At 50.1% G+C, this 13,490-nt stretch overlaps 6 protein-coding genes across 6 annotated transcripts; 1 reads left to right on the plus strand and 5 right to left on the minus strand.

The window, feature by feature from the left end:
• Positions 1-76: 76 nt before the first annotated feature.
• On the minus strand, positions 77-3,403 carry N7447_000590 (EF hand domain protein; the record flags this gene model as incomplete). The annotated part of the gene is made up of 1 exon (XM_057224866.1): positions 77-3,403. The coding sequence occupies one exon, from the start codon at positions 3,401-3,403 to the stop codon at positions 77-79; it is 3,327 nt and encodes a 1,108-aa protein (XP_057088882.1).
• Positions 3,404-4,071: 668 nt separating this feature from the next.
• On the minus strand, positions 4,072-5,952 carry N7447_000591 (putative MFS multidrug transporter; the record flags this gene model as incomplete). Its single annotated transcript, XM_057224867.1, has 5 exons — positions 4,072-4,415; positions 4,475-5,148; positions 5,203-5,381; positions 5,439-5,696; positions 5,761-5,952. The coding sequence occupies 5 exons, from the start codon at positions 5,950-5,952 to the stop codon at positions 4,072-4,074; spliced, it is 1,647 nt and encodes a 548-aa protein (XP_057088883.1).
• Positions 5,953-6,346: 394 nt separating this feature from the next.
• On the minus strand, positions 6,347-7,658 carry N7447_000592 (methionine aminopeptidase MAP1; the record flags this gene model as incomplete). The annotated part of the gene is made up of 3 exons (XM_057224868.1): positions 6,347-6,991; positions 7,043-7,441; positions 7,524-7,658. The coding sequence occupies 3 exons, from the start codon at positions 7,656-7,658 to the stop codon at positions 6,347-6,349; spliced, it is 1,179 nt and encodes a 392-aa protein (XP_057088884.1).
• Positions 7,659-7,965: 307 nt separating this feature from the next.
• On the plus strand, positions 7,966-9,886 carry bna4 (kynurenine 3-monooxygenase; the record flags this gene model as incomplete). Its single annotated transcript, XM_057224869.1, has 3 exons — positions 7,966-8,083; positions 8,391-8,605; positions 8,681-9,886. The coding sequence occupies 3 exons, from the start codon at positions 7,966-7,968 to the stop codon at positions 9,884-9,886; spliced, it is 1,539 nt and encodes a 512-aa protein (XP_057088885.1).
• Positions 9,887-10,067: 181 nt separating this feature from the next.
• N7447_000594 (WD40 repeat domain-containing protein) lies at positions 10,068-11,919 on the minus strand (the record flags this gene model as incomplete). Its single annotated transcript, XM_057224870.1, has 2 exons — positions 10,068-11,702; positions 11,803-11,919. 2 exons carry the CDS (start codon positions 11,917-11,919, stop codon positions 10,068-10,070), a joined length of 1,752 nt encoding a protein of 583 aa, XP_057088886.1.
• A 797-nt stretch (positions 11,920-12,716) lies between these two features.
• Positions 12,717-13,356, minus strand: N7447_000595 (cornichon family protein; the record flags this gene model as incomplete). Its single annotated transcript, XM_057224871.1, has 4 exons — positions 12,717-12,809; positions 12,872-12,938; positions 13,006-13,161; positions 13,253-13,356. The coding sequence occupies 4 exons, from the start codon at positions 13,354-13,356 to the stop codon at positions 12,717-12,719; spliced, it is 420 nt and encodes a 139-aa protein (XP_057088887.1).
• Positions 13,357-13,490: the final 134 nt, after the last annotated feature.

The following is a 13,490-nucleotide window of genomic DNA, read 5'->3' on the forward strand; positions in this document are numbered from 1 at the left end:
AAATTTTTAGCTCAACTCATCCCGCTAAATTACAATAATAATGTACACCTAGGTTAATCTAGGAACTTTCTCAGAATCAAAAGCTAGCCATCTCAATCCAAGTGGCCACAAATGCCAGTCGGCGTCCCCGATCAGCAGCCATACGGCGTGAAAACTCCTCAAAGTTGAGTCTCGCACCGCCACGTTCCTTATTTTCACGTTCTACCTGGTCTAAATAGACCCACCGGGCTAAAGTCCGGGGCGAAGGTCGGCGTGGGGGAGGGGCGTCACGAGGCTGGTCATTGACCCGGTGAGGGGGTGGGAGTGGTTGCATAGGAGAAGGAGGAGGCTTAGGGGCCGTGGCTTCGGCTTCTGGGGGGGAGCGGGGAGAAGATGGCGCGGGAAGAGAGGTGATCCCGGGCTGGAGTCGAAGCTGAGCAGGGAGATCGGGGTCGGAGTCTGATTCATCAATTACTTCTGGGGTTATCTCTGTGTGAGGACGATGTTGCGGGAGTGTTGGATCGTAGTAAAGTGTATCGTCTTCAACAATTGGGGAGGGTCCCACATCAGATGCTTGAGAGGCAGTGATATCGTCGTCATAATCAGACGAGATGGCGGACGCCGTGTCGGATTCCTCAAAGGGCCGTGTTTGCCCAAACCCAGTATCACATTCGGGGCCGGCGGGATGAGTCGGCCGCACATCGTCTTCATCGTCATCTTCATATTCGTCTTCATTACTATCATCATCTGAGGCGGTGGGCTCAGGCACTGGTTCGGTGTTGGCAGGTGCTAGGACTGGGCTTTGAATCCCGTAACCAGCGCGCTGTAATAGATCATCAAGTGGCTGTTCCTTGATACTTTCCTCAAGTTCCTCCTCAACTGGAGCATTCTCAGGCGGGGTACGTTTTGAAGGGTCCTCCTTTCCTGCGAGTTCAATCTCGCGGGCCCAGATCTTGCGCTCAGCTCGTGTGCGATAAACCTCCATCAGAAGGTCCTCTTTTGGCTTGAACAGAATATCTAGAAGCTCATTGAATCCTTGTTGTGTGACTTGATACAATATCTCTTTCCCAACATCCCTTTCGACCTCTGGGATTTCAAAGCCACCCCATCGCTCGCCAACAGGAATGCTCCGCGATGAAGTTGATGGGTTAGATCGAACGTCGTACTCGTCATCATTGAGATCATCCTGGAATCGCACCTTGGACGAGGACCGCGAACGGAAAGAGGGTGGGCGCGATCCAGATTCATCTAGGTCTTCATCACTGGAATCATCGATAGCTGGATCCCTTTCATACCCCTCAGGGACAGTGGCCCCATCCTCCTCATCTGTATAGAAAGCTCGGCGTCTCCAACGTTCGTTGATTCCATGCTGACGAGCGTCAAACACACGTCTTTGATCGTCTTCGCGCATTCTTTGATAAACTGCATCCGCGACGCGAGCCCGATCAATTGGATCCGTAATTTCTCGAGCGGGAATATAGGTCCCAAGGGCCTCGATGATATCTTCTTCGAGGATGTGTTCAGCTGGGGGCCAGGTGCCACTGGCCACCGACGAGCTAGATTGGTCTGATCCACTGGTCTCACTAGCACCGTCTTCGTGTTCTTCGTTGTCGTCATTTCGGTAACCTTCCATGATATCCGACGGGCGAAGAGGAGGAGGAGTTTCGGTGGATGCCAGGCGTAGTGTAGATGGGAACAATGGCCTCATTCGAGAAAACTGTGCTCTGACAGCAGCATCGCCCACAACCACATGTCGATCACCCGTATCATCTCCGTCCTGTCGCAGGATTCCTCCATTGTCGACGATTTCCATGTCCCCATCAGAGTTCATGCGCTTGCCTTCGCCTGTGCGAGAAGGTTCACCTGCAGGGATATTGCCAGGGAATGCAGAGCTGATAGGCTGGCTACCGAGAACTACATCACGAGCTCCACCCTCCAAGAAGTCATCCTCCATGCCAGCAACCATGTCCCTTGTAAGCTCCCGGCTCAGCGCATAGTAAGCTCTGAAAACCCGAAGGAAGTCTTTGCGTTCGACGAAGCCATCCCCGTCGATATCGTAGCCACGGAATACACGTCGCAGCCGCTCGTCGTTGCTTTTATTGTTCAGACTAGCCAAACCCTTCAGGAATTCTTCAAACCCGATAAGATTGTCGCCGTTGGTGTCATAAAATGCGAACATTCGGTCGTAAATGAGACTGGGCGGTGGCGGCCGGATAGAAGTATTAGGCACAAAGCATCGATCGAATGTTTTGCGATCGATGGCCATATGCAACTTGTTCGGGTCGTTCACCCATTCATGACTGGCCAAACAGCGGAACTGATCCCAGAGTGCATCAAGCTCCGTGTTTTCGAAATTGCAGTCTTTCATAAGACGCTTGGCAAGAGGGCGTGGAAGGCTGCGCGGGAGCATTGAAGGCTTCCCGGGATACCATACAGGTTGAGATTGACGAGGGTTTCCTAAGAATGGGGCTGGAATCCGCACTTTGTAGAACAAATGTGTCTTGATGTGGACCTGCATTGCCTCGCATGTCTCACAAAGATCGTAGTCGATGCAATTGGCACATCGATACCTGATACCTTGAATCGGCACGGCACCGCAGCTGTTGCAAGTAACTCCACGATGGATATAGCCGTCCCTCCGCGCCTGATCCTCAGCGATGTGGTAAAGCAGATTAAGTAGGTTCTGGCCTTCCCTATTGGAAGGATCATTGTTTCCATCACGCCACGAGAAGACACTTTGGTCGTCCACCGTCTCACCGGCGTCGGGATTTTGTGGAGGCGCAGACATGTCTGGAAAGGTAGAGGTTGAGAGAGTGACACGTTCACCATTCTGTCGTCGCCGACGCAGCTCCTCTCCATAATTGATATCTCCGTTGAACCGTATCAGAGCCCTTTCAATACCAGCTCTGGAGATGCCTCGGCGTTGAAGTTGCTCTGTCAAGTATGTTCTTTCTGGGGTGTTCTCTGGGAGAACGTGTGCAGATGGGAAATCGAGTGCAAGGAAGGATTCAAGAAACGTATCCTCCATCATCTCGCGCATGCGCTCTGCATGAGCAGGCGGGACCCCGACTTCTTCCATCAGCTGGTCGCGTGTTGCGAGGAGTGATGGAAGAAGACCGCTCTCCACGCGACGCCCATCCTCTGTCTCAATGCGAAATGTCCCATATACACCATTCTGACGCTCTAGTTGTTCAAGGTGGGTAATGGCTCGATACGACGGAGTATCAACGATCCCATGTTCTTCAGCTTCGGTTGCTCTCGTGCGGCGCACAGCATTTCGACGCCGGAGTGAAGTTGATGATGACTGCGAAAGGACATTATTGTGGACGTAGAGAATCGCGTACGCAGCAGCGACACCAGTAAAGAGGTAGAGGATAGGTCGATATCGTGCCAGTGAGACTGGCCCTGGGCGCGAGTCGGACATGACGGAGATTTAGCGGAAGTTGAGCTAGCGGGAGCTGCACAAAAACGTTAGGAACACAAGGTGGTAGCTCATTCTGATCACAGTTGGATAAGCAGATCAAGTCAGACCCGCAAAGTGTCAATCAAGACACTCAACTAGAATAGATGAACAATGAGTCAACTGGATAACATTTTCCAAGGTTGAAACGTCAACGGGGTTGCTGACAAGACCCACGCCCAGATATCGGCTTAGTAAGCTATACTGGAGCCCGGGCCAGCCCTGGAGCTCTTGGCCTGGGCAGAGCCCTACAGCATACCTACGATTTACGAAGCTACGAGAAGCAACAAAATTTTTCAAATGCAGACAGGAGAGCTGCAAAATCGTTAAACTCTTATAGATACATCGGCAGATGGCATATTATGCTTACCTCTTTAGCTGATCCGTGTCTTGGAAACCTACAGATGCATGTTCTTTTCTCGATTGGATTTTGGCATAGATACAAAAAGTCTTTTATATCCAGTATATATTTGGTCGCTTCTTTGGTATATATTTGCAACAAGCATAGAAAATTTCTAAGCCAATCCTAATGCTAGATAGAGCATATACCGTAATAATTCCCATGCAAGGTTTGTCGCTTTTCAAAAAATGAAATTCTGTATCCTTTTGAAGTATGGAGTTTCACCTGTGAATTAGCGGTTGAGTTTGCTTTCACGAATGAAACAGCTGCTCAACAAAGCAAAGAACACCACACAAACCATGAAGGCGAATCCCTTGTTGGTGGACCAGCCATAAGAGTCCCGGACAATCCTGGCAGTTGCTGGGTCGAGGGTTTTGATAAACTCCAAACTTTCTCGCACTCTTTCAACGATCTGATCGATATTCTTACTATCGCGTAGACCTGATTTCAAACGACTCCGTAAGACTTGCTGAACGACGGTTGATGATAAAGAGAGACCAATGACAGATCCCAATGAGCGGAACAGATAGGAGCAAGCAGTGACCACTGCCTGATCTTCATAAGTGGCGTTCGATACTGGTGGAGTGGTTAGCATGTATTGAAAGTTTGTAGAGCAAGATCAGATGGGAACTTACTCAAGCCGATCAAGGTTGTAGTGACACCAATGCCATTGCCAAATGCCGAAACTACCATGCCCAAGATCATGGGGACTGAACTAGCCACCGCACCACCGGAGAACAGGTATATACAGAGCACACCAGTTGTAAGGAAAGTATACGCAGCAATTGTCAGCCAGTAATACTTGCCATACCATTTCATCAACAAGCCTGCAAGCACTGATCCAGAGACACCAGACATAATGCTTGGCAATAAGCGCAGTCCTGCAGTTGTAGCAGAGACACCATCTACCGCTTGGAAGTATAAAGGGATATAGAACAGAGCGGCAATCCATCCCCCAAAGCTGAAGAAGTTGCAACAATAGCAAGCAAAGAACGTTCGGTTGAAGATGATGTGACCAGGCGCAAAGGGTTCAGCTGCTAGGTAGATCTCAACTAGGATAAAGATCACGAACAAAACAGCGGAGACACCAAGAGAGGCAATTGTCAGAGGTAATCTCCATGACACATTACTGCCACGATCAAGACCAATTAGGAAACCAAGAACGGCACCAACAAGGACCACAGCGCCAAGGAAATCGATGCGTCGCAGCTTGGTCTTCCAATGGGCGCTCTCGCGAGGGGGTAGCTTTAAAAGGAAGGTTACAGCAATGAATGCAATCACACAGAGAGGGAATTGCGCTAAAAACGCCCTAGAAAGAAACGTCAGATGGCGTGAGGACATGTGGGTCTTGCATCATTCATACCAGCGCCAGCCAATGTAGTCGGAGAGAATTCCACCCAAGGGTGCACCGGTACCGGAGCCTGTGGCATAGATGATATTGATGATACCCTGCCACAGGCCTCGATTGCGAAGAGGAACAATATCACTCATCAAAATGCTGACGACAGTGGTCATACCACCACCACCAATGCCTTGGAAGACCTGTTTAGAAATCGTTAGCATTACATGATTCAGGCTTGAGATCATACGCGAACATACACGAGCAGCGATCAACTCATTGATATCCCGAGCCATACCGCATCCCAAGCATCCAATGCCAAAAATCGCATATGCAAAGAGCAGACATGGCTTGCGACCAAATATATCGCTCAGCTTGCCATATAAAGGCTGGAAAGAGGTTAAAGTCAGAAAGTAAGAAGTAGCAATCCAGCTAGTTAGATTAAGAGCTTTAAGATCACTACCAATCTGACCATAACTAGCCATGATAATTGTCTGGTCTGCCGCTGACAAGAATATCTATACATTCCGTTAGTTACAATTATGATTTCAGAAAACGGAATGTATAAGAAAGACTTCATACTCCTAGCGAGATGGCAGGCACAATATATTTGAGCTGTTTCTGTGCATCGGGAAATGGCTCTTTGCCTTGCTCCTCTGTTTGAGCTGGATTCCCTGATTCCACATGGTGATCGGGAATCGTGCCGTTGGAGCCGTTGGAGGACGCTGATCCCAGCAACGGGGAATTCTCGGTAGGAGAAGTCTCTAGAGCCATTATCGAGACTTGTGTCGCCAGGTCGCTCCAGATTGTCTCAAAGTCGAAATGACTTGACTGAACATCTACGGGGGAAAAAAAAAAAAGAGGAGAGCGAGAGCATCTAACCCCAAAATTCTCCACCTGCCGATAACACGCCCCTCACCCCCCGACTTACCCGTTGCGGCCAATCAAATGCACTCTTTCCTCGGACTTATGCCACCCAGACCTTTGATCTGCGACGACATCGGCAAACTTTTGCTTGACCTATAGCCCTATGTTGTATTCATTTTGATACATTACCTCAATTATGGAACTATATACTGATAGACATTGAACCGTCGTACATTTGGCTGTTAAATAGGTAGTATGATATGCAAATATTTCCAATTAGTTGACTCCCAATTGTCTAAGTTCATGCTGTCGAAGGCATAGGAACGGGTCCACCGGGTGAGTCAGCCAGACGGGCAGTCAGCACCTCGACACCATCCTCAGTTACGAGAAGGGTGTGCTCGAACTGGGCTGACAGAGATCCGTCCTGGGTAGTACTGGTCCAGTCGTCGGGCCAAGTGCGGTCACGGTGGGTACCAATGTTGATCATGGGCTCAATGGTAAAGCACATACCGGGCTTGGCAGTGCCCACAGCCTTGTTCTTAGCATAATGGGGAATGTTGGGCGCACAGTGGAACAACTGGTTGATACCGTGGCCGCAGTAGCTCTTGACGACACTGCAGTTACGGCCCTTGGCATGCTTCTCAATGACATTGCCAGGTTCGCGGAACAGCATGCCAGGCTTGACCAGGTCAATTGACTGGTCCAAACATTCACGAGCGGTCTCCACCACTCGGACGGCGTCGGGGTCGGCAAGTGCCTTGTCTCCAACATAGTAGGTCTCGTTGATATCGCCGTGGAATCCTTTGTGGTACAGAGTGACATCGATGTTGACAATGTCTCCATCCTTTAAGGGCCGTTGATCGGGAATACCGTGGCAGATGGTCTCGTTTACCGAGGTACATACGGACTTGGGGAAGTTCATGTAGTTCAGCGGCGAGGGGTAAGACTATAAATATGTCAGTATGGTATTGTGTGATCAGAGAGTAACTCCTCGTACATCACGCTCTATACAAGCCTTGTGGACTACCTCGTCGATGTAGTCTGTGGTGACACCAGGCTTCAATTCACGTGCAGCAGTATCCAAAACCTCACGAGCCAATCGGCAAACCTTGCGCATGGCCTCTTGCTCCTCCTTATTCAGGACGGTGATATTATGACGGCCGATGATTTTCTGCTCGGAGCGGGGAATACCATCGCGGGCGTAGTCCGGGTGCGGGATCGTCTTGGGAACCGTTCGTTTGGCGGACAGAGGATAGACGGGCCTCAAAGAACCGCTGTAAGGGAAGGATGGGTACGGATTGAAGGTTCCGGTAGCTGGATCTGGTTCAGAAACTACCTTCGGAGGAAAAAGGTTGGTGAGGATATTACTCTTTTTGTGAATGCTCTTATGTTCGCTCTAGAGTAGGTGGTCAGCCCTTGGTTTCCGGGGTAGAAGGGCGCCTGTATTGCGGATCTTCTAGTCACATCGAAGTACCTACCCAGCTTCTCTTGAAACAGTCCTGCGAACAGAAGAAACTGTCCGTGCCGCTCTTTAGACATGTTGGACATTGGAGGGTGCCTGCGTCGTTAGGGCAGTCCACACCCTTGCATTTGCGATTCCCAACTTCAGCCATATTTAAATAGCAGAAGCGAAAAGAAATAAAAATAAGAGCCAGAGAATATTTAGTAGAGAGTGGATTAAATGGCGGCCAAAACTTCAAGAAAATCCCCGCCGGCCGCAAGACGATATGGAACTAGGCCTCATTTGGACTAGCACCCAAATATCTGAACCTAGCCTGAGGCATAAAGGCAATAAATAAAATGACTAATGTCGATCATCTCATTTAGGAATCTTGGAAGGGGCCGATCTCGCACGTGATGAGGACTGACTCTTCCGTTTCAGCGCGTACCTGTTTGGATTTTGGACATTGACCAAGGTACATGATGGCCATTCCGAGGCAGAAAGTGGTTGTTGTGGGTGCCGGCCCAGTGGGTGCCTTGGCAGCCCTGTATGCTGCCTCAAGAGGCGACGAGGTGGAAGTATATGAGCTCCGTGGAGGTATGTTTTTTCATGCTTTGTGTGACATTTTTTTTATACCTTCATGTGATCGCTATTGGAAACACCCCATTTGTCAAGAAAGGGGGAGGTACCTACCTGTCTTTGGCTGGAAATGGCTGGCTTTTTATCAAGTCACCATATCTCGCAAGGTCCCTATCTCAACTCTTCAATTAAGAGGAAACAACCCCGATTAATTTATATCACCATCTGCTACTATCTTGGGTGCCCCTTGCACTTGTCCTGGCTCAGTTGTGATTCATTTGCGAATTCTTCCGAACTGACGCCAATAATCCCCGTGCATCCGTAGATCTCCGAGACCCTACAACAGTACCATTGAACTTTACCAAGTCTATCAACCTGGCACTCTCCGAACGTGGCATTACGTCTATGAAACATTCTGGTCGGGATGATTTGATCGACAATGTCCTCCGTGAAGCGATCCCCATGCACGGGCGGATGATCCACGGCCGAGACCGAGGAGATCTGTGGGAAGCTGCACAAGCCTATGACGTTCACGGCCGGGTATGGACCGATCACCCGCTTGGCAGTTGCTATTGCTATTTACCATGCAGATCATATAGCTAACCACTACTAAAGGCTATTAATGCCATCGATAGAGGAACTCTCAACAATACCCTCCTCGATGAGCTGGAGAAGACTCCCAATGTCAAGCTATTTTTCAACCACAAGCTTACGGGTGCTGACTTCCGCACCAACAAAGCCTGGTTTGAGCGCAGAATCCCCGGTGATACACCTGTGCCCGATGATGCCGGTATAGCTGGTCGAGTACCGGAGATCGAGGTGTCTTTCGACTACCTCATCGGTGCCGATGGGGCACACTCCGCCGCGCGCTACCACCTAATGAAGTTCGCTCGTGTCGACTATCAACAAGAGTACATCGACACTCTCTGGTGCGAGTTCCGGATTCCACCATCGGAAGATGGAGACTTCCGTATCTCGCCAAACCACCTCCATATCTGGCCTGGGCGCGAGTTCATGTTTATAGCGTTACCATCAGCCGATAAGTCGTTCACATGCACCTTATTCGCACCGTCCTCACACTACAACAGCCTCGAGACCTCACCGCAGGATCTGCATGAATTCTTCGACTCCCATTTCCCCGGCGTATGCCCGGAGCTAATCGAGCCCGCGGCGTTGAGTAAGCAGTTCATGGTGAACCCGCATCTCCCGCTGATCAGCATCAAGTGCAACCCCCACCACTTCAACGCCAGCGTCGTCATTATCGGCGATGCAGCACACGCAGTCCTACCCTTCTACGGACAGGGACTAAACGCCGGTCTCGAAGATGTCCGGGTCCTCTTCGAGCAACTGGACAAACACGGAGTCTACGACCCCAACTCCAGCGTCTACACACGTGGTCTTAAGCGCCAGGCAGGATTCCAAGCCTACACAGACCAGCGCTGCGCCGATACACATGCGATCAACGATTTATCGAAGGAGAATTACCTCGAAATGCGCTCAGGCGTCAAATCGCCCCTCTACAAGCTGCGCAAGATGGTCGAAGAAACTATCGACCACCATTTCCCGTTCTTTGGTTGGAAAACGCAGTACGCCCGTGTCAGCTTTAGTAACCAGCGGTACTCCGAGGTTGTTGAAGCTGTTCAGTATCAGAGCCAGGCGCTTGGTTTTGGGTTGGGCGGGGCTTTGGTTGCTAGTGTTGGTGCTGTGTCCATCTTGATGTGGAAGTACCCTCAGTATCTCTCGCCGATGGGGTTGGTCCGGTGCTCGCGGCATCTGGCTTGTGTCGGGCTGAGGAGCATTCGGGAATTCATTCATATGTAAAGCTGTTTTTTTGAGTGAATATGTGACGATATGTGGATTTTTCGGGGGACGTTTAGTGCATTTAATTTATTACATGAACAGACTATGGTAGAAAGCATCGAGGACATAAGAGGGAAAAGTTCCAAGATCCAAGTCTGAATTTTTGATCAAACTAATAACACTTGGTGAACCGAAATAACCTTTAATCCCAATATCTGATAGCACCGTCCAATCCACCAGTGACGACCTTGCTGGATTCATGGGGGTGCCAGTCCAGGCAAGTAACAGCACCGCCTTCCTTTCCACCAGCCTGGATCTTATGATACATCTTGCCAGTCTTCCAGTCCCAGAAGCAGACATAGCCGCCGCTGTCACCAGAAACAAGGAACTGGCCATCAGGCGAGATCTTGAGGTCGACAGCGTACCCGGAAGTATTATGCCCAACGAAGCGCTTCTTCCGGTTTTGGCGGAATTTGTCTGTAGCGCTATAGACGACAATCTGGTTGTCGCCTGACTGGAAGGCGACATACTTGCCATTGGGATGGGGAGTCGCACGAGTGAGCGCGAACATGTATGGCTCTGCGATGAACTTGATCGGGACAGGGATGCCGTATTCCCAAGCGCGCAGCGACTTGTCGTCTGAGGTGGAGATGAAGCGGCGGTTGTCATCGACGAAAGTAAGGGTGTTGACGGCTGCTAGATGGTGGTCATACTCTTGGACCAGCTCGCCAGACCGGGTATCGAATTGCACGATCTTCTTGTCGGACATACCGGCCAGGAACTCGTGTGAGTGATCTGCGCCAGGGTTGAAGCGGACGACGTGCGGTGTCTTGCCCGTGGAGAATCGGCCAAGGCATTTGCCGTATTCGGTATCCCAGAGCTTGATCTGTCGGTCGTATGAGCCGGTAAGGAAAGTCTTTCCCGATGGGTGGAAGTCTGTATCTGAGATTGACTTGGTGTGGCCGGAGAAAGTGCGCAAGAGTTCCCGAGAGTGATACACATCCCAGAGCTTGGCCTTTCCATCGGCTGCAGACGAAAGCAGCAAGTGACCAGATTTGGGGATGAATCGAAGAGAGGTGATCGGCTTGGTGTGCGACTTCCAAGTTTGCACAAGCTTTTTCGGTACGTAGTTCTTGGTGGTGCCGGGCTCTTTGCGCAAATCGATATCCAGGTCCTGGGGCACGTGCATGTACGTCCGGCCCTGGTAGTCGTATTGCTCTGATCCGTGGAACTCGGTGGTTTCTTGCTTGGCAAAGTCGCCTTCGTAGTCGGTGGCATCCTTGCTCATGGCCGGCATGGGCGCCGTGGTAGTCAGAGTCTCGTCTTCCTCTTCGACATATTCCTCGTCACTACCAAGCGCGCGCTCATCTCCCTCAGCAACTTCCACATAGTCATATTGCTGGTCATTTTGGTATTTCGCCCAGGGTCCCAGATATGCGTCATCTCCTTCCACAACACTCGAGTCGCCCTTCTTTTGTCGCTTTGTCCGCCAGTTTGCGGACGCGCTCTTAGTTGGCTTCATTTGTACAACATCCCGGCCTCCGTATTGTGCAGCATTTTCAAGGTTTCCGATAAATTGGTCCGGTTGTGTGGGATTGCGCGTGTATCCCAGACTCTGGAACGTGCGATGTTGCGCAGCAAATGTGGACTCGCTGATGGCTGCTTCTTCAGCAAATCCTGTCGGAACATTTTTTCTTTTGATGCCGTTTCCCGGGCCTGCTGGCTTGAACGGGTTCACGGGTCCCTGGGAAGGCTGTGTAAGATCATCGTACGTGGCATTGTAGGTAAGGGCTTGGGATGAGGCATTAGCGAGGGCCATCTGCATATGCGCTTGGTCCTGTAGGATCGTTAGTCTTATCTGTTCGACATGGCTGAGATACCTGAGACCCAAAGAACAAATAAACTCGGGCAGGAGGGTGATTATGGGGTGACCAAACCTCTGTATTGACCTCTGGTGCAGCAACGACCTTGGTCGCGGTCGTCACAGACGAGTTGGGCAAAGTTGTGGCGTCATCGTCGCTAGATTCATAACCAAGACCTAATAAGGCGGACATGACTGATATGTTAAAGAGAGTACGAATGCGCAGACTTCAATGCCCCTTTGCAACAATGCTGGGGTTGAATGTGGTCGGTAAATGGTAGATAGTGGAGGACGGGATTTTTACGGGCGTCGGGAGACCCCCGATACGAAAGCCCGCGAAACAGCCACCGCAGCCAAGCTCAATCAGCTTTCAATGCAGCTTCGACCTTAGTTAGGTGCGAATGTCAATTATGCCTACTGTTTTCTACTCTTGTTACACCTGTTTTATGGCCATGGTAATTCTCAACAACTAGTTAAATGTTAGAAACCTTGGGTATCGTACGCTCTTCATTGCCAACCGCATAGAAGGTATATACAACCAGACAGGCCGAAGGACACAGCAAGATTAACACAGAAGAAAAATTAAAAACAAAGCAGAAGAGAACAAAAGAGCACATGCACCACCGCAAGTCAATCATACAGTATCTCGAATCAATCCAGCTCACACCCCCGGCTCGAGACACCCCAAAGGAAATATCTATTACTTCTCATTGCTGTAGTCGTACCAGCAAATATCTCAAGGCTGAAAGAATTCGTTGCTCATCCATAGTCATGGCTGCCCAAAAGATAAGGAACCAGTTCGATATACCGATTTATAGGGTATAGCGGCCGTCTTGGGGCTGCGGTCATATCCGAGGGTTGCGTGGCAGTCCAAGAACTATGCCCAGAGAACACTGACCCAAGAACTCATGACAGCAGCTCATCGACAGAAGGCTCCTCGATCTAGCCGGGACGACCATGACGCATCGCATGTTCGGTCTTTTCACGCAGTCAGTGGCCCTCATCACGGATCAGGGCAACAATCATGCTGTAGAGGTAGAAGAAGAACATAAGGAGGTGGAAGCCAAGCTTGATGAAGGATTCCTAGACACGATTTCGAGTCAGTTATTGCGCTGCAGGATGCGACTTGAGAAAATCAGACTGACCTTCTTGTGCACATTCAACTTGCGGAAAATCTCGGTTGCATCCAAAAGATGCTGGTTCTCGTAGATCCTATATTTCCAGAAACGACTCGGTTAGCCTTGTGCTTAGGAGGGGCGAAAAAGAGCATCCAACGTACTTCTTGGCGTTGAACAACACGAGGGGCAGGTTCAGCACGAGAGCGAGCCAGTACCCGTTGATCAAGAAGAGGAAGGTCAGGAACGCGTGGACAGCGGCTTCGGGGATGATGTAGGCGTTGAGGCGGTTGCAAAGATCGATAGGGTTGATGTAATCGCTGGAAAAGAAGGAGAAGACATGTCAGCTTGCGTTCGACAGTATGCGTGGACTAAATTAGTTGCTTTGGATACACAACTGGACAGACTTACCATTCGAGATCACTGTACATAATCGTGAAGAACACCTGGAGGAACAGGTTGACGGCGTTGATCAACACCGACAACAGGTAAAGCCATGCTTCGCCGGACATCATTGCGAGAGTGACGTTATGTTAAGTATAATTGAAAGTATTTCAATTGCTAAACGGAGAATATGAGCCAACTGTCTGCGACAAAAGTGGTTGAGGTCAAGGTGGATTGAAGTGGCCGGAATTGGAGATGTTTGTGG

Source organism: Penicillium robsamsonii (assembly GCF_028829455.1).
Source record: "Penicillium robsamsonii strain IBT 29466 chromosome Unknown utg000001l_segment0_segment0, whole genome shotgun sequence".
NCBI classification, from domain to species: domain Eukaryota; kingdom Fungi; phylum Ascomycota; class Eurotiomycetes; order Eurotiales; family Aspergillaceae; genus Penicillium; species Penicillium robsamsonii.